This window comes from Jaculus jaculus, chromosome 1, assembly GCF_020740685.1.
Source record: "Jaculus jaculus isolate mJacJac1 chromosome 1, mJacJac1.mat.Y.cur, whole genome shotgun sequence".
NCBI classification, from domain to species: Eukaryota; Metazoa; Chordata; class Mammalia; order Rodentia; family Dipodidae; genus Jaculus; species Jaculus jaculus.
This window is the reverse complement of record NC_059102.1, coordinates 229,275,822-229,295,095: the sequence shown is the minus strand read 5'-3', so window position 1 is coordinate 229,295,095 and position 19,274 is coordinate 229,275,822. Positions and strand designations below refer to the sequence as shown.

General features: G+C 44.2%; 1 protein-coding gene and 1 non-coding gene across 2 annotated transcripts in view; both read right to left on the bottom strand.

Moving 5' to 3' along the window:
- The window catches only part of Spg7 (SPG7 matrix AAA peptidase subunit, paraplegin), a 63,734-nt gene extending 52,291 nt beyond the window's left edge, over nucleotides 1–11,443 (bottom strand). The window contains exons 1-2 of the mRNA XM_004665956.2: nucleotides 11,279–11,443; nucleotides 6,111–6,213 (exon numbers count right to left, since the gene is read on the bottom strand). Coding sequence (XP_004666013.2) covers nucleotides 6,111–6,213; nucleotides 11,279–11,443 — 268 coding nt within the window. The remainder of the gene's footprint in view (nucleotides 1–6,110; nucleotides 6,214–11,278) is intronic.
- Nucleotides 7,277–7,408, bottom strand: LOC123458380. Its single transcript, XR_006635639.1, has one exon. It is a non-coding gene; the product is annotated as a small nucleolar RNA SNORA71 (small nucleolar RNA).
- Nucleotides 11,444–19,274: the final 7,831 nt, after the last annotated feature.

Genomic DNA, 19,274 nt, shown 5'->3' with positions numbered 1-19,274 from the left:
TAAAGGTTACCTTGAAACTACATAGTGATTAGAGGTCAGCCTGAGGTAAAGTGAGACCCTACCTCAAAAAAGAAAAGAAAAATTTTGATCTACACAGTAAGACCTTACCTCAAAAAAAAATTTTTTTTAATTAAAAAAAAAAAGACTGGAGAAAATGGCTTAGTGGTTAAAGCATTTGCCTGCAAAGCCAAAGGACTCGGGTTCAATTCCCCAGGACCCACATAAGCCAAGACGCACAAGGAGGCACATGCATCTGGAATTCGTTTGCAGTGGTTGGAGGCCCTGACGTGCCCAATCTCTCACTCTCTACCTCTTTCTCTCTCAAATAAATAAATAAAATATATTAAAAAAAAAAAAAAACAGCACTCAGGAGGCAGAGGTAGGAGGATTGCTGATTTCAAGGCCACCCTGAGACTCCATAGTGAATTCCAGGTCAGCTTGGGCTAGAGTGAGACCCTACATAGAAAAACCAAGGAAAAAAAAAAAAAGCCCAATGGCACAAACCAGTAACTTAGCACTTGGGAAGTAGAGGAAGAAGGATCAGAAGCTCAAGGTCATCCCCAGCTACATATGGTAGTCCATACTAGCATGGGTTATGTTAAACCCTACCTTAAAAATTAAAAATAGGGCTGGAGAGATGGCTTAGCAGTTAAGGCGCATGCCTGTACCCCGGTTCGATTCTCCAGGTCCCATATAAGCCAGGTGCACATGGTGATGCACGCATCTGGAGTTTGTTTTCAGTGGCTGGAGGCCCTGGCATGCCCATTCTCACTTTCTCTCTCCCTCTCTCTGTCTCTAATAAACAAACAAATAAAAACAAAATCTTTAAAATAAAAATTGGGTTTAAGGCGCTTGCCTGCAAAGCCTAAGAACCCAGGTTCAATTCCCCAATATGTATATAAAGCCAGATACACAAGGTGGCACATGCATCTGCAGTGGCTAGAGGCCCTGGTGCACACATTCTCTGTGTGTGTGTGTGTGTGTCTCTCTCTCTCACAAATAAATGAATAAAATAAAATTAAGAAAAAAATTGGCAAATGTTAGGGAATACAGAATTAGAGGATATAACTCAGTAGAAGGACACATGTACAAGGCAAGTAACACCACCAAAAAAGAAAAACTGGCAGTGTGTGCTGGTGAGTGCCTTTAATCCCAGCCCTCAGGAGGCAAAAGTAGAACTGCTGTTAGTTGGAGGTAAGCCTGATTATATAGAGTTCCAGGCCAGCCTGGGCTAGAGCAAGACCCTACCTCAAAAAATAAATAAATAGGGCTGGAGAGATGGCTTAGTGGTTAAGCGCTTGCCTATGAAGCCTAAGGACGCTGGTTCGAGGCTCGATTCCCCAGGACCCACGTTAGCCAAATGCACAAGGGGGCGCATGTGTCTGGAGTTCGTTCGCAGTGGCCTGAAGCCCTGCAGCATGTGTCCTCCCTCCCTCCCCCCCCTCTGCCTTTCTCTCTGCCTCTTTCTCTGTCACTCTCAAATAAATAAATAAAAATGAACAAAAAAATTGAAAATAAATAAATAAATAGAAAGAAAGAAAGAAAGAAAAAAAGAAAATTCTTACATATATTAAATTTAAGAAATGTCATGTGTTTATTGGAGAACAACTTGAAGCTGCTTTAAATGAACCTAAACAATGGCTGTACTACCCTGAGCACACCCAATCTCATCTGATCCCAGGAGCTAAGCAGCATCAGTCTTGGTTATTACTTGGATGGGAGACAATGAATAATATATATTGAACATCTAAACACATAAACATCCAAATGGGTTTGGCATCTGACAAATGCAACAACCTAGTTGCCAATGCTTGGGACAGGGTAACCCAATGCTTCACAGAAAAGGCTCAATCTTGTCCAAAGTCTCAGCAGATGGAGGAGGAAGTTTACAACCATGGCCTCAACTCATTTTCTTCACAAGACTTCAGCAGACTCACAAGCAAAACTAAAACTACCTTCACTGCTGTCTGAATCCAACACTGAGTATGCGGAGGGTTCAAGTGAAAATGACAGCACATGAGCCCATTGCCAACACACAGCCAGTCAGGGCACCATGGCTCTACCTGGCCACAGTGAGAACCAGGCTACTCCTTCTGAATCAGGAATTCAAGTGTTCTACTTTTCCCTATTTCAGATGGGGAAAGGAGTTGAAAAATTATAGGGAATAAAAGAAAAAAAAAATCAAAAATAGCTGGGCATGATGGTGCATGTCTTTAATCCCAGAATTCTGGAAGCAGAGGTAAGAGAATTGCTGTGAGTTTGAGACCAGCCTGAAACTATATAGTGAATCCCAGGTCAGCCTGGGTGATAGCGAAACCCATCTCAAAGAAAAAAAAAACAGAAAAGAGAGAGAGGGAAAATAAGGCCAGGCCTGAGAGGACATGAGAGCAGGTGGAAGCAGAGACAGGACTGTGAGTTACAGGCCATCCTGGGCTACAGAGCAAGGCATTGTTTCAAGGAGACATAAAAAAAAAAAAAAGGCTAGAAGCCAGGCATAGTGGCACATGCCTTGAGTCTCAGCACTTGGAAGGCTGAGGTAGGAGGATTCCTATGAGTTTGATGCCAGCTTGGGGCTAACAGAGTGAGTTCCAGGTCAGCCTGGGTTAAAGTGAAAAGCTGCCTCAAAAACAAAACTAAACTAAACAAAACCAGAATTAGGGATGTAGTTTAGTTGGTTGAGTGTTTGCCTTAGCATGCACAAAGTCCTAGGTTTGACCTCCAGCACTACATAAATTGGGTGTAGTGGCTCATACCTGTAAATTTAGCACTTGGGGGTGGAGGAAGGAGGAGCAGAAGTTCAAGGTCATCCTCAACTATATAACCAGTTTCAAGCCAACCTGATCTACAGGAGGCCTTGTCTCAAACAAAACAACAAACAACAAAAATAAAAACAATAGGGTGTGGTAGCCTTTAATCCCAACTCTTGGGAGGTAGAGGTAGAAGGATCTCTGTGAGTTCAAGGCCACCCTGAGGCTACATAGTGAATTCCAGGTCAGCCTGGGCTAGAAGGAGACCCTACCTCAAAAAAAAAACAAAAAGAAAAATAATAATAAATAAATATTAAAAACAGTAAGCAAAAATGACCTGCTCAGACCTTCCAGAACTTCCTATTCATAAACATCATTTCAGATTACTCAAAGACTCACAGAGCTCACAACAGAAAGAACCAAAGGTCCTCTTAGTGCTTATGGTCAATGTCAAACTAGCAACAATATACTAATAGCCACATGTCAGTTGTGAACAAGGCTATGTTCTTAGATTCTTGTCATAGAATCAGTGAATGTACACAGACCAAAATAGTAGAGCATATTGCACACCTAAACCAGAAGGCACAACCTTCTGTCCCTAAGCCTACTCAACACAAAACACTGACATGAACAAGCATATTAATAGGCAGCAAAAATCTTCTACAAGGGATGGAGAGATGGCTTAGCGGTTAAGCGCTTGCCTGTGAAGCCTAAGGACCCCAGTTCGAGGCTCGATTACCCAGGACCCATGTTAGCCAGATGCACAAGGGAACACATGCGTGGAGTTCTTTTGCAGTGGCTGGAGGCCCTGATGCGCCCATTCTCTCTCTCTCTCTATCTGCCTCTTTCTCTCTGTCTGTCACTCTCAAATAAATAAATAAAAATAAAGTAAAATAAAAAAAAATCTACAAATGCCCAGTGTGGTGGCGCACACCTTTAATCCCAGCACTCAGGAGGCAAAGGTAGGAGGATTGCCATGAGTTCAAAGCCACCCTGAAACTATATAGTGAATTCCAGCTCAGCCTGAGCTATAGTAACATCCTACCTCTGAAGACCCCCCAAAAAAACCTCTACTAGTCTATCTTAACTTTTTATTAATATTTTATTTCTTTATTTATTTGAGAGAGAGACAGAGGAAAAGGCAGAGAGAAAGACAGAATGGGTACCCCAGGGCCTCCAGCCACTGCAAACAAACTCCAGACACATGTGCCCCCTTGTGCATCTACCTTATGTGGGTCCTGAGGAATTGAACCGGGGTCCTTAGGCTTCACAGGCAAATGCCTTAACCTCTAAGCCATTTCCTCAGCCCCGCTACCATAACTTTTTAAAAAAGAAATTACTACTAAAAACTTCCATAATTGTAGACAATAAGCTATAATTTCCCCCTCCCTCACTTTCCCCTTCACAACTATACTCTCCATCATATTACCATAACTTTTTAACATTTTATTTTATTTACTTGACAGAGAAAGAGAGAATGGATGCGCCAGGGACTCCAACCACTGCAGACAAACAACAGACACATGAGCCCCCTTGTGCATCGGGCTAATGTGGGTCCTGGGGAATTGAACCTGGGTCCTTTGGCTTTGTAGGTAAATGCCTTAACTGCTAAGCCATCCCTCAGCTACATATTACCATTATTTTTTATTTTTTTGGTTATTCGAGGTAGGGTTTCACTCTAGTCTAGGCTGACCTGGAATTCACTCTATTCTCAGGGTAGCCTTGAACTCACAACAATCCTCCTACCTCTGCCTGGGATTAAAGGTGTGTGCCACCATGCCCAGTTTACCATTACTTTTTAAAAAATAATTTATTTTCATAGTTATTTCAGAGAGAGAGAAAAAAAGATAAAGATAGAGTGAGAGACAGAATGGCATGCCAGGGCCTCTAGCCACTGCAAATGAACTCCAATTGCACACGCCACCATGTGCATCTAGCTTACATGGGTCCTAGGGAATTGAACCTTGGTTCGCAGGCTTCCAGGCCATCTTTCCAACCCTCATAGCTTCTTTATTGTGTATGTATGCACATGCATGTACACTTACATGTACACCAGTTCTCCCCTTCCACCTTGCCTGAGGAAGAGTCTCGCTTTGTTCCCTGGGAAAGACTCTTGTCTCTGTCACCATTATGGCCAGAGACACACAATGGGATTACAGAAATCTGCAGTATCCAGAATTTATGAGTTCTGGGGTCCAAACTCAGGTACTCAGAGTATCAAGCACTTTATCTACTATACCCTAATCTCGTTTTCGTTTTTTTTTGTGTGTATGTGTTTTTGTTTTGTTTTGTTTTTTCCGAGGAAGGGTCTCACTCTAGTCCAGGCTGACCTGGAATTTGTAGTCTCAGGATGGCCTTGAACTCACAGTGATCATCCTACATCTGCCTCCCAAATGCTGGGATTAAAGGTGTGTGCCACCATGCCCAACCAGTGTTTTTTTTTGTTTTGTTTTGTTTTTTGTTTTTGTTTTTTTCAAAGTAGGGTGCCACTCTAGCCCAGGCTGATCTGGAATTCACTATGTAGTCTCAGGGTGGCCTCGAACTCATGGCAATCCTTATACCTCTGCCTCCCAAGGGCTGGGATTAAAGGCGTGTGAAAGAGATAGAGAGAAAGAAAGAGAATAGGCACACCAGGGCCTCTAGCCACTGCATATGAACTCCAGACACATGTGGCCCCCTACGAATCTGGCTTACATGGGTACTGAGGAACCAAACCAAAGTCCTTAGGCTTCACAGGCAAATACTGTAACTGCTAAACCATTTCCCCAGTCCCCTTTTTTGTTTTGTGGGGTTTTTTGTTTGTTTGTTTTTTGAGGTAAGGTCTCACTCTAGCCCCAACGGACCTGGAATCCTGGAATTCACTATGTAGTTTCAGGGTAGTCTCGAACTCAGTGATTCTCCTACTTCTGCCTCCCTCTAGTGCTAGGACTAAAGGCATACACCACCACACCTGTTTTTGTTTTTATTTATTGGTTTTTCGAGGTCTCACTCTAGCTTAGGGTCTCACTCTTGCTCAGGCTGACCTGGAATTCACTCTGTAGTCTCAGGGTGGTCTCGAACTCTCCACGATCCTCCTACCTTTGCCCTCCAAGTGCTGGGATTAAAGGTGTGCACCACCATGCCAGGCTCCTGTTTTTGTTTTTAAAGACAAGTTTTGTTCTCTAGCCCAGGCTAGTCTCCAATTGGCAATCAGTCTTGCAAGTGCTAGCATTACAGGAATAAGAAACTAAGCCCATTTCTCTTAAAATCTTAAAGGACCACAGTAAAATTGTGTCCATCACTAAGTGAACTGTGTAATACATGACAGTAAATTCACAAAAGCCATAAGTTTCACTGGAAATCTCATTTTTAACAAATACACACCTGAAAACTGCCAGAGTCTGACTGGGCTGTGAACTACATGCTGTTTCAGTAACAATCCGCTGATCCCTTCAAAGCTAGGGGTTAGCATTCGAGATAGCAAGCTCTAAAACAACAAAAAAGAAAAACACTGAGGGTCACACTAAAACTACAGACAAAAATAATGCAAGCTACAAATCTTTAATAAGCTCAAATAATGTACTCAAGTATGTACTGCCCTAAAATGAGAAGTAATACTTTAATAATTTAGAGATTCTTGGGTTTTTGTTTTGTTTTGTTTTTTGTTTTTCAAGGTATGGTCTCGCTCTGGCCCAAGCTGACCTGGAATTCACTATGTATTCTCAGGGTAGCCTCAAACTCTTGGTAATCCTCCTACCTCTGCCTCCCAAGTGCTGGGATTAAAGGCATGAGGCACAATGCCCGGCTTTTTTTTTTTTTTTTTTAATGTTTATTTATTTGAGAGAGGCAGAGAGAGAGAAAGAGAATGGGCATGCCAGGGCCTCCAGCCACTGCAAATAACTCCAGATGCATGTGCCACCATGTGCATCTGGCTTACATGGGTACAAGGGAATTGAACCTAGGTCCTTAGGTTTCACAGGCAAGTGCCTTAACCACAAAGCTATTTCTCCAGCCCCCCTTCTCCCTCCTTTTTTACTTTTACTATGTAAAAGCTACTTCTATAAATCACTGAACTATATTCGGCACTCTCTACCCCAGTCCTTGCCTCAGGGTAGATGGAAAATCCATCCACAGAGGCCACCCAAGGCCCAGACCAATAGAAGTAGGCTATTTTGTAAAAACAGCAAAACCTCCTTGCAAGCTGCTCACTCGGTATTTACCCTTCTTTTCCATTTGTCCCAGAGGTAGAATCTTGATCCTCTGGCAGACAACAAACAGCTAGACACAGAGGAAGCCACTGCCCACCAGACCACCAGAAAGAGAGAAAACGCGTATACTCGGAGTTGAGAGATGCTAGAATTTCCACAGGGTCTATTTAGTGCCAAGCAGGTGGCTGAGGGTATAGATGGAACCAAGGAAGGCTTCTGTAAGCAGATGGTCAGTACGCAGGTTCTACACCTAACCCATCTCCTTCTGGAGGTTAGGCCCAGACTTCCACCAGAATTGGAGGACGGCAGGTAGCAGGAAGCATCAAACAGGTAAGGAGGTGGTATAGGAAAGCACCAGGGTCTGGCAATGACAGGAGTGAGCTTCCAAACACCAGGGAAAGGCTTTCTGCATCCTTTCCCTGCACTATCAATGACCTGGTCAGGGGCAGCCCATGATCACTTTTGAATGCAGGGGTTTTTGTTTGTTTGTTTCTTTGAGGTAGGGTCTCAGCTCAGATTGATCTGAAATTCACTATGTAGTCTCAGGATGGCCTTGAACTCACAGTGATCCTCCTTCTGCCTCCCAGAGTGAATAGTTTTTGTTTTGTTTTATTTTAATTTTAAGGAGAGGAGCTGGGAAGATAGTTCAGTGGTTAAAGGTGTTTGCATACAAAGCCTGCTGACCCTAGGTTCGATTCCCAAGCCTCCGTGGAAGCTTAAGTCAAAAGAAGTGTTGCAAGCAGCTGACACCGAAAGCCCCTGCCACTGTCCCCAGCCCCACACACATACACAGGTGCAAACAGATAATATTTCAAAATATATTTTACATTATTTATTTGAGAGAGAGACTAGGAGAGGGAGAAAGAGAGAATGGACGTGCCAGAGCCTCTAGCCACTGCAAATGAACTACAGATGCATGTGTCACCTTGTGCATTTGTGGTGAAAGCTGGAGATAGCTTAGTTGTTAAGGTACTTGCCTGCAGAGCCAAGGACCCAGGTTCAACTCCCAGGACACACATAAGCTAGATGCACAAGATGGCGCATACATTTGGAGTTCATTTGCAGTGGCTGGAGGTACTGTTGTGCCCATTCTTTCTCACTCTCTCTCTCTGCTACTTTCTCTCCCAATACTTTTTTTTTTTTTTTTTTCAAAGTAGGGTCTCATTCTAGCTCAGGCTGACCTGTGGAGTTCACTATGTAGTTTCTGGGTGGCCTTAAACTCTGGGCGATCCTCCCATCTCAGCCTCTCCAGTGTTAGGATTAATGGTGTACGCCACCACACCTGGCTTTCAAAAATATTTTAATTCACACCTTCCAAGGCTCAGGGTCCATTACAGAAGAGGTGGCAGAAAGAATGTAAGAGCCAAAGGAAGAGTAGGACTCCTTACAACGTGCTCCTCCAGACACAAAATGGCCTGGATATCCATGACCTCACAGTGTCTGATACTACCTAAACAAAACCATCATAATAGGAAGAAAAAGATCATGACATCAAAATAAGAGACTGATTAAGATGGGGAAGGGATATGATGGAGAGTTGAGTTTCAAAGGGGAAAGTGGGGGAGGGAGGGCATTATCATACGATATTGCTTACAATCATGCAAGTTGTTAATAAAAAATTAATTAATTAAAAAATAAAATAGGGCTGGAGAGATGGCTTAGCGGTTAAGGCATTGCCTGCAAAGCCAAAGGACCCTGGTTCAATTCTCCAGGACCCACATTAGCCAGATGCACAAGGGGGAACATGTGTCTGGAGTTCATTTGCAGTGGCTGGAGGTCCTGGTGCACCCATTGTCTCTCCCTCCCTCTCTCTCTTTCTCTGTCAGATAAATAAAAATAAAATATTTTAAAAAGAAAAAAAAATATTTTAATTCAAAGGCCAGGAATGGTGGCACACACCTTTAATCCCAGAGGTAGGATTGCTGTAAATTCCAGGCCACCCTGAAACTACATAGTGAATTCCAGATTAGCCTAGGCTAGAGTAAGACCTTATCTTTGAAACAAAAAAAAAAAAAAAGATTCAAAACCTTATTTATATTTTATATTTATTTATTTATTACTGTTCTGAAATGTACCATTTGTGTTTTAAGGCTCAGCTACTCTTGGCAGAGTAGGAAGACCTGTTAACAACCTGCCTGCTGGGAACTCAATGAATTTCTATCATTAACAAAATACACTTCAGGGGTTGGAAAGATGGTTCAGTGGTTAAGGCACTGGATTCCCCAGTACCCAGGTAAAGCTAGATGAACAAAGTGGCACATGTATCTGGAGTTCACTTGCAGCGGCTGAATGCCCTGGTATGCCTATTTTCTCTCTCTCTCTCTCTTCTCCTCTGTCCCTCTCTGTTTGCAAATAAGTATTTATAAAAATACACTGCAGCTGGGTGTGGTAGCTCACACCTTTAATCCCAGCACTCAGGAGGCAGAAGTAGGATTGCTGTGAGTTCAAGGACACTCTAAGACTACATAGTGAATTCCAGGTCAGCCTGGGCTAGAGCGAAACCTTACCTCAAAAAACTGAAAAACCAAAAAATTAATTAACTAATTAATTAAAATAAAAATAAGCCAGAAGTGGTAGCACACACCTTTAATCCCAGCACTCGGGAGGCAGAGGTAGGAGGATTGCCATGAGTTCCAGGCCACCCTGAGACTACCTAGTGAAATCCAGGTCAGCCTGAGCTAGAGTAAGACACTACCCCAAAAAAACAAAAATAAATAAAAATAAAAATAAATACACTGCAAAAGTAGCTACATGACAGGCTGGAGAAATGGATCAGTGGTTAAGGCACTTGCCTATGAACCTAGGGACCCAGTTTCAATTCCCCAATATCCAGGTAACGCCAGATGCACAAAGTGGTGCATGTATATGGAGGGTTTTTGTTTGTTTTTTGCAGTGACTGGAGGCCCTATTGCACCCATTCTCATTCACTCTCTCCTTGCAAATTAATACATAAAAAAATTTTTTTTTGGTTTTTCGAGTTAAGAGTTCCACTCTAGACCAGGCTGACCGTGAATTCAGCATGTAGTACCAGGCTGGCCTCAAACTCAAGGCAATCCTCCTACCTCTGCCTTCCGAGTGCTAGGATTAAAGGTGTGTGCCACAACTCCCAGCTAAATAAAATTTTTAAGTAGCTTCATGACATTTTGCTCATACATAAACTCTCTCTTGGGCTGGACAGATAACTTAGTGTTTAAGGCACTTGCCTGCAAAGCCTAAAGACCCATGTTCAACTCTTCAGATCCCACATAAGGCAAACAAACAAGGTGACCCACACACAAGGTCACACATATTTACAAGGTGGCGCCAAGTTCTGGAGTTCCATTACAGTGGCTAGAGACCCTGGAGTGCCAAGTCTTTCTCATTAAAAAAAAAAAAAAAAAAAAAAGCCATGTGCATGGTGGTACACTCCCAGCACTTGGGAGGCAGAGGTAGGAGGATTGCTATGAGTTTGACGCCACCCTGAGACTACACAGTGAATTCCAGATCAGCCTGGGATAGAGCAAGACCCTATTTCAAAAAAAAAAAAAAAAAAAATCCAGAGCCCACTCTATAATTTGGAAAGCACTTGAATTCATCTTACAATTGTTGTCCACTTAAGGCAACTGTTAAATAATGCTCTGCTAGAAAACTGGTTGAAACCATACAGACATGGTGGTCCACTCCTGTAATCCCAGCACTCAGGAGGTGCAGGCAGGAGAATCAGGAGGTCATCCTTGGCTACACAGCCAGTTCGAGGCTATCCCTTGTTTCCTCCCCCCCCCCAAAAAAAAAGAAGCAAACTACCAGGCGTGGTGGTGGCGCATGCCTTTAATCCCAGCATTTGAGAGGCAGAGATGGGATGATCTCCGTGAGTTCGAGGCCATCCTACGACTACACTGTGAATTACTACAAGATGAACCCTACCATGGGAAAAAAATAAAACCTAAACTAAACTAAAAAGAAACTGGTGAAACTCCTAATTCTGTTATTGGATCGATTTTTTAAAATACTTTATTTATTCGGGGGCGGGGAGAAGAGAGGAAGAGGCAGAGAGAGAATGGGCGCGCCAGGGCCTCCGGCAACTGCAAACTCCAGACGTAGGCGCTACCTGGTTCGTCTAGCTTATGTGGACTCGAACTTGAGTCCTTCAGCATCGTAACCACTAAACCATCTCTCCAGCCCCTGGACTACATTTTAACCCTCCAGAGAATGAGGGACAACACGTCAACACACACGAGGGACAGAAAAACCACGCGAGGGCTGTGCCCGCGCCCACACCAGCCCTCCTCCGTAACCTCGCCGGGAGGAGACGCAGGCCCGCGCCCTCGCCGCCACAGCCAGGCTCGGAGACCGCGCGCCCGTTACCTGCGGGGCTTGGCCTCCAGCCGCAGCCAGGCCTGCCGGAGTCCCGCGGACCACATAAGACCGCCTGCCCCCGGCCCCGGCACAGACATCGAGGCCCCACAGCCGCCCTGGCCCGAACCCCGGGCCTTGGCGGAGGGCGCGCATCAACAGTAACGCTGCCGCCATGCTGCCGACAGCGGCGCCTGCGCAACGAAGGCTCCTCCCGCCGCCCGAAGGGCGCGCTGGTCCCCAGGGCGCTTGCGCAGTGGAGAGGTGCGAGGCCTTCTAGGTACGCATGCCCAGTTAGGGCTCCGCGGGGCGCCTGCGTAGTCGCTGCTTTCTGGACTTCCCCAGGACTAGCTTCCACCCGCAGGGGCTGAGAGATCCGAGGTGTTTAGGAACTCTTTCTGTAGTCCCAGGTTGTCCTCGAACTCAGAGTGATCGCTCCATAATTCTGCCTTCCGAGTCCTGGGATTAAAGGCGAATGCAACCTCGCCTCGCTCCTGCACCTTTTTTTTTCCCCCTGTTCTTTTTTTTTTTTTCCTTCAATATTTTATTTTTATTTACTTACTAGAGACAGGGAGAAAAAGAGAGAGAGAATGGGCACACCAGGGCCTCTAGCCACAGCAAACGAACTCCAGATGCATGTGCCATCATGTGCCTCTCTCTGGTTTACGTGGGACCTGGAGAATCGAACCTGGGTCCTTAGGTTTCACAGGCATGGACCTTAACCGCTAAGCCATCTCTCCAGCCCCTGAGCCTTTTTTTCAAGTAGGGTCTCACAGGTCTGGCTCTGGCCCAGGCTGACCTGGAACTCACTCTGTTGCCCAGGCTGGTCTTGAACTCACAAAGATCCTCCTACCTCTGCCTTCTGAGTGCTGGAATTAAAGAAATATGCTACCACACTCGGCTGAGTTTTTTTTTTCCCCCCTTGGTTTTTCAAGGTAAGGTTTCACTGTAGCCCAGGCTGACCTGGAATTCACTCTGTTGTCTTAGGCTACCCTCAAATTGACAGCGATCCTCCTACCTCTGCCTCCCAAGTGCTGGAATTAAAGCCGTGCACCACCACACTCAGCTCTGCTGAGCATTTTTTATGCCTGTTTCATTTCCAGTTCAACCTAGAAACTGTTTCCCCGGCCTGGAGACATGGCTTAGCAGTTAAGGTACTTGTTTGTGAAGGCAAAGGATCTAGGATTGATTCCCCAGAACCTACATAAGCCAGATGCACAAGATGGTGCATGCATCTGGAGTTAGGTTGCAATGGCTGAAGGCCCTGGCATGCCCAATCTCTCTCTCTCTCTCTTTCTTTGTCTCTCTCCCTCTTGCAAATAACTTAATTTATTAAATTAAAAAAAAAAAAAGAAGCTGTGTTCCCCACCTGACGAATGAACACATGATTTTATTTATTTGAGAGAAAGAGGAGAGAGACAGAGTATGGGAGCTCCAGGGCCTCCAGCCACTTCAAATGAACCTTCTGCATCTGGCTTACTTGGGTCCTAGTTAATCAAACCTGGATCCTTTGGCTTCGCAGCAAGTGCCTTAACTTAAGCCATCTCTCCATGATTCAGTGGTTTTTTGTTTATTTATTTGTTTCAGTTTTGGTTTTTCAAGGTAGAGTCTCACTCTAGCCCAGGCTGATCTGGAATTCACTATGTAGTCTCAGGGTGGCCTTGAACTCAGGAATTCTACCTCTGCCTCCCAGGTGCTGAGATTAAAGCCGTGGGCCACCAGACTGGGCTTTATTTTTTTGAGACAGTCTACTAAGCACCTTAGCTATCCTGACCTCCCGAGTGCTGAGATGAAAGATGTGTATTCCCAGCCCCTGCTTTCTCTTTGTACTGGAAGGGCTGAGAATAATGTTCCCTAATGAGAAGAACTGGGCTTTCCATCTTAGGGTAGAGAAACTTTTAAAATCCACAGTTGGCTAATTATATTCAGGTAATTCATTCCTGAGTATGAGTAGTGAGGAACATGTGCTCAGACCTACCAAGGGTTAATGATCATAGGAAGGTTTCCCTTCATCTCTGGAGCTAAGGAATAAGTTCAAACTGCAGCAGGAAGGGCAGATGAGGAGGAAGAGCTGGAGTAGGAGTGGAATATTTTTTCCACACATCCTTAAATTCATGTAGATAGCCATCTCCCGCAAACCAGTTTAGTTGTTTTCTCCTGGAAGAGAGCTGACTCACTTCTGGAAGTCGTTTCCAGTCCTGGTGACTGACCATGGCTCTCTGCCAGGCTTATGTAAGGCCTAGGCAATGCTGCACAAGTCCATATACTGTTCATGGGAAATGGGGCGGGCATAGTATCAAAAGTGAAGCTGGGTGTGGTGGTGCATGCCCTGTTATCCCGGCAGGAAGATAAATAATTCAAGGTCATTTTTAGCTGCAAAGGGAGTTCTAGGCCAGCCTGAATTACCTCAGACCATGCCACAACAAAAATAAAATAAATAATAATTTAAAAAAACAGGACTGGAGAGATCAGGGCTTAGTGGTTAAGGCTGCAAAGCCAAAGGACCCAGGTTTGATTCCCCAGGACCCACATAAGCCAAATGCACAAGGTGGTGCATGTTGCTAGAGTCCCCAACATGCCCTCTCTCTCCCTCTCTCTCATACCTGTCTCTCTCTCTCTCTCTCTCTCTCTCAAATAAATAAAATACATTTTTTAAAAACCTTTAAAAAAAAATGAAAGAAAACACAGACACATGAAGAAGGGACCTGCTGTCCTGTCTCATGGATGGCTTTTTTTCTAGTTCGAGGCAGGGTCACTACTGTCCACTCATAGCAAAGGAAAAACCACACAGAGGTATGGGTCTAACCTAGTCTGACAATTTATTGCTAAGCAGCCTGGTAAGTAGTGAGAAGAAACTAAATGGATGTGCCACAGAGGAAGGGTTACAGTGATTTCCTCTGTGACGTTTTTCTTTCTTTTGTTTTTCTTTTGGTTTTTCCACGCCCCGCTAATGGGATGCCTTTCATCCCAGCACTCGGGAGGCAGACGTAGGAGGATCGCCATGAGTTCGAGGCCACCCTGAGACTACAGAGTGAATTCCAGGCCAGTCTGAGCTAGAGTGAGACCCTACCTCAAAAAACAAAATAATATATATATATATTTTTTTAATCTGGCAGGTGTGTTTAATCTCAACATTCAAATTGGGAAACAGAGGTAGAAGGATCGCCGTGAGTTCAAGGCCACCCTGAGACTACATAGTGAATTCCAGGTCAACTTGGGCTAGAGTGAGACCCTTCCTCAAAAAAACAATTAAAAAAAAAAAAGAATAAGGAAGACAAAAAAGAGCCTTTAACCGTTCAGCCATCTCCCTAGCACTGTCTCTGTGTTTTCCTGTAGTCTTCAGGTTTATAAAAATGAACAATTAAAACAATAATGTTTCTGCATGCTGTCTACTGCCTGGCTTCATGTTAAACACTCTGACTTGCCAAGTGTGATGGCACACGCCTTTAACCATGAATCCCAGCTCTCAGGAGGCACAGGTAGGAGGATTGCTGTGAATTCCATGCCAGCTTGAAACTACGTAGGGAATTCCAAGCCAGCCTAGACTGGAGCAAGAACCTACCTTGAAAAACTAAAATAAATAAATAAAAAGTTGCTATTGCTCTCTCATTTCTATTTGACCACTGGGTTAGAAACAAAATATGGAGATGGTGAGAGGGCAGCTTTTGGTGCTAGAATACTAGGATCTGTCCTTCCCAGCCAATGGCCTTGGGCAAGTTATTAACTTCTAAGCCTCAATTTTCTCATCAGTAAAATGGGGATAATAATTATCTGCAAAGCCAGGCAAATGCCAACCTTAAGTTTCCCACAAGGTTGCCGTAAAGATAAAATGCAGTAAATGCATGTGAAAGCAACTTGTGAACCAGAAAGCCGTTTACGCCCAGGCTTTTATTACTAGGATGTTGTGAGAAATAAGTGCCTGAGTAAAAGCCTATCAAGGCATGTTTTTTCAAACTCATTTATTTAACCAACTGTGCTTTGAAGGTTTGCTCTGTCTTGAGTCCCAGCGGGCTATTCTTCTACCACTGGTGTGGCAAGAGGCAAAGGCACCCACCATGGGAGAGCTGGCTCCCCACACTGTCCTTTTATCCACAAGCCCCACTTCAGAACCTGTCTGGAGTTGGCTGTACCATCCTCAAGGGTGTTTCCATCATTGTCTTTATTATTTCTGGGCTTCATAACTTCTTCTGTTTACTCATTTGTACTTCCTCATTACCTTCTCAAGCTCGCTGAACTCTATACCAGGGCATTGTACATGGCTTCCTTTTCCTGTCTGGTTCTCTAATGACTGAGAGGGGCACCATCACAGTGGATTCCTGCTCAGAGTCAGGTATATCTTTTTTTTTTTTTAAATTTTTATTTATTTATTGGTTTTTCGAAGTAGGGTCTCATTCTAGCTCAGGCTGACCTGGAATTCACTCTGTGGTCTCAGGGTGGCCTCAAACCCAGGGTGATTCTCCTAGCTCTACCTCCGGAGTGCTGGGATTAAAAGCATAAGCCACCACACCCGGCTTAATTGTTTTATTATTTTAATTTTTAATTAATTAATTTATTTATTTATTTTATGGACAACTTTAATAATTGTAAATGATATGTCATGGTAATTCCCTCTCTCCTTGTTTTCTTTTGGGTTTTTTTTTTGTTTGTTTGTTTGTTTTTGCTTTTCGAGGTAGGATCTCATTCTAGCTCAGGCTGACTTGGAATACATAGTCTCAGGCTCACAGCGATCCTCTTACCGCTGCCCCTCTGCCTCTCTGCCTCCTGAGTGCTGCAATTAAAACTTGTGCCATCATGCCTGACTCCTCCTCCTGTTTTAATAATTTTTTTTTTTGAGGTAGGGGTCTCATTGTAGCTCAGGCTGGCCTAGAATTCACTATGTATTCTCAGGGTAGCCTCAAACTCATGGCAATCCTACCTCTGCCTCCCAGGTGCTGGGATTAAAGGCGTGCGCCACCACACCCAGTTTAAATTTTTTTATTATTGACAACTTCCTTAATTATAGACAATAAATCATAATAATTCCCTCCCCCTCACTTTCCCCTTCACAACTCTATTATATCCCCTCACCCTATCTATCAGTCTCTCTTTTATTTTTATTTATTTATTTTATTTTTTGTTTTTTCGAGGTAAGATCCCACTCTAGCTAAGGCCAGCCTGGATTTTGCTATGTAGTCTCAGGGTGGCCTCAGACTCATAGCAAACCTCCTACCTCTGCTTTCTGGATGCTGAGATTAAACGCGTGCTCCACCACACCTGACTTAGTCTCTCTTTTATTTTGATGTCATCATCTTTTCCTCCTGTTGTATTGATCTTGTGCATGTAGTGTCAGGTATTGTGACGTCATGGATATCCAGATAATTTTGTGTCTGGAAGCGTGCATTGTAAGGAGTCCAACCCTCTTTTGGCTCTTACATTCTTTCCACCACCTCTTCCACAATGGACCCTGAGCCTTGGAAAGTGTGATAGAGATGTTTCAATGCTGAGAACTCTTCTGTCACTTCTTCACAGCACCATGGTACCTCATGAGTCATCCCAAGGTCACTGACATCTGAAAAGAGAAGGTTCTCAACCAAAAGTGAGAGTAAGCCAGACGTGGCGGTGCACGCCTTTAATCCCAGCACTCGGGAGGCAGAGGTAGGAGGATTGCCATGAGTTTGAGGCCACCCTGAGACTCCATAGTGAATTCCAGGTCAGCCTGGACTAGAGTGAGACCCTACCTCGAAAAAACAACAACAACAAAAAAAAAGTGAAAGTAGCACTAATATATGGGTATGAACATTAAGAGAAGTGCTTACTGGGCAGTTTGGTGAGCATAGTACATACATTTAGCCAGACAGCAGCACATGTTACATACACCCCTAGGGCTCATGACTACCCTGTTACAGGTTTTCAGTATCAGCGATGTGTTCCCTCTCATGGAGTGGGCCTCCAGTCCAATTAGAGGGTGGTTGGTTTCCCCCACAACAGATGTGCCACAGTTGCACCCGTTGGCTCCACTGGGTCACCATGCAGGCATCCAGCAAACCTGCTTCATACTGGCCATGGCCGTTTCCAAAACACAAAACTGTGTTACAAATTCAGTGAACCTCTCTTTCTTGTATTTCTTATACTCCAAGGGGAAATAAAGCAGACTTTGAAGAACAGGACACTCTTTGAGCACTCAGGCCCCTTCAAAAGTGTCTACATTCTTCCTATTGCCCCAGTTGCAGATCAGCTGGCCCATTCTCAAAGGTTGTAATCTCATATGATTGCAGCTGAACAGGCAGAAGTTTCAGCCCAAAGATTTAATTTCTGTGTCATATCCCTCTGCTCATAGCAGTCCATTTCTATGCAATGCAACCCTGCACAAATTCTCAGGACATGGGCATAACAGCAAGCCTCTCATATAAACTGCTCTAGCCTAGTCCAGGCAAAGCTCTCATAAGCCAAACCTCACTGTCCATAGTTCTTACTGCATAGTTCATCAAGCTGTACGTACAGTCCTGCAAGGCGTCTCTTAGATCAAAGTTTCAAATCCTTCCACATTCCTCTTGAAAATCAGCTCCAAAAGGCCAGAGCCACACAGTCAGGTGTCAAGCAGTGCCACTCTCAGTACCAACATTACTGTTGAAGTCAGGTGCCCATTGCTGGCATAAATCACCTGACCAAGAACAGCTTGTGGGAGAAAAAAAAAAAAGGTTTATTTTGGTTTACCCACTCAAGGAGAAGTTCCATAATGGCAGGGGAAAATGATGGCATAAGCAGAGGGTGAACATCACCCCCTGGTCAACATAAGGTGGACAATAGCAACAGGAGAGTATGCTAAACACTGGCAAGGGGAAACTGGCTATAATACTCATAATCTTGCCCCCAACAATACAATGCCTCCAGTAGGTATTAATTTCCAAATCTCCATTAGCTGGGAACCTAGCATTCCGAACACCTAGGTTAATGGAAGACACCTGAGTCAAACCACACCATCTATTCCTAGTGGGAAACCAAGAGCCTTGGTGATGGCCTGTAATGTTTTGGGGGCATCACCCACTGAAAAATTTCTAGTAACAACTGATGGCTTCTGGATGCACCATTGTCCAAATAAGTAGGCTTCCAAGGGCCAGGCATGGTGGCGCATGCCGTTAATCCCAGTACTTAGGAGGCAGAGGTAGGAGGATCAGCATGAGTTCAAGGCCACCCTGAGACTACAAAATTCCAGCTCAGCCTGCACTAGAGTGAGACCCTACCTTGAAAAACCAAAAAATAAAAATAAAAAAAGTAGGTTTCCATATGACTTATTCATACTGTTGTAGTCATTTGTATTGCTAGCAGAAATAACCTGGCCAAGAGCAGCTTTTGGGCAAAAAGAGTTTACTTTGCCTTACAGACTTGAGGGGAAGCTCCACAATGGCAGGGGAAAACAACAGCATAAACACAGGGTGGACATCAGTCCCTGGCCAACATCAGTGGACAACAGGAACTAGAGAGTGTGCCAAACACTGGCATGGGGAAACTGACTATAACACCCATAAGCCTGCCCCCGACAATATACCACCTCCAGGAGGCAATGATTTCCAAATCTCCATCAGCTGGGAACCTAGCATTCAGAACACCTAAGTTTATGAGGGCACCTGAATCAAGCGACCACAATACCCTCTTAGATTTTGATTAACCCTCCCTCCACCCTTCTTTTACTCAATCTCTTCCCCTGACCTTATTTAGGCCTTTCCACCTCCAGTAATCTGTTTGTCTATTTACATGTATGCAATCCTTTCCAGGTCTATCCATTCCCCTGCAAATGCTAAATCTATTTTTAGCTGTCTCAGGAACCTCCACACTGATTTCCACAATGGCTGTACCAGATTACATTCCCACCAACAGTGTAGAAGGGTTCCTCTTTTTCCACATCCTCACCAGCATTTATTGTACTTTGATTTTTTAAAATTTCTTGATAATAGCCATTCTGAGAGGAGTGAGATGGAATCTCAAAGTAGTTTTAATTTGCATTTCCCTTACTTATGGTTAAGGACATTTA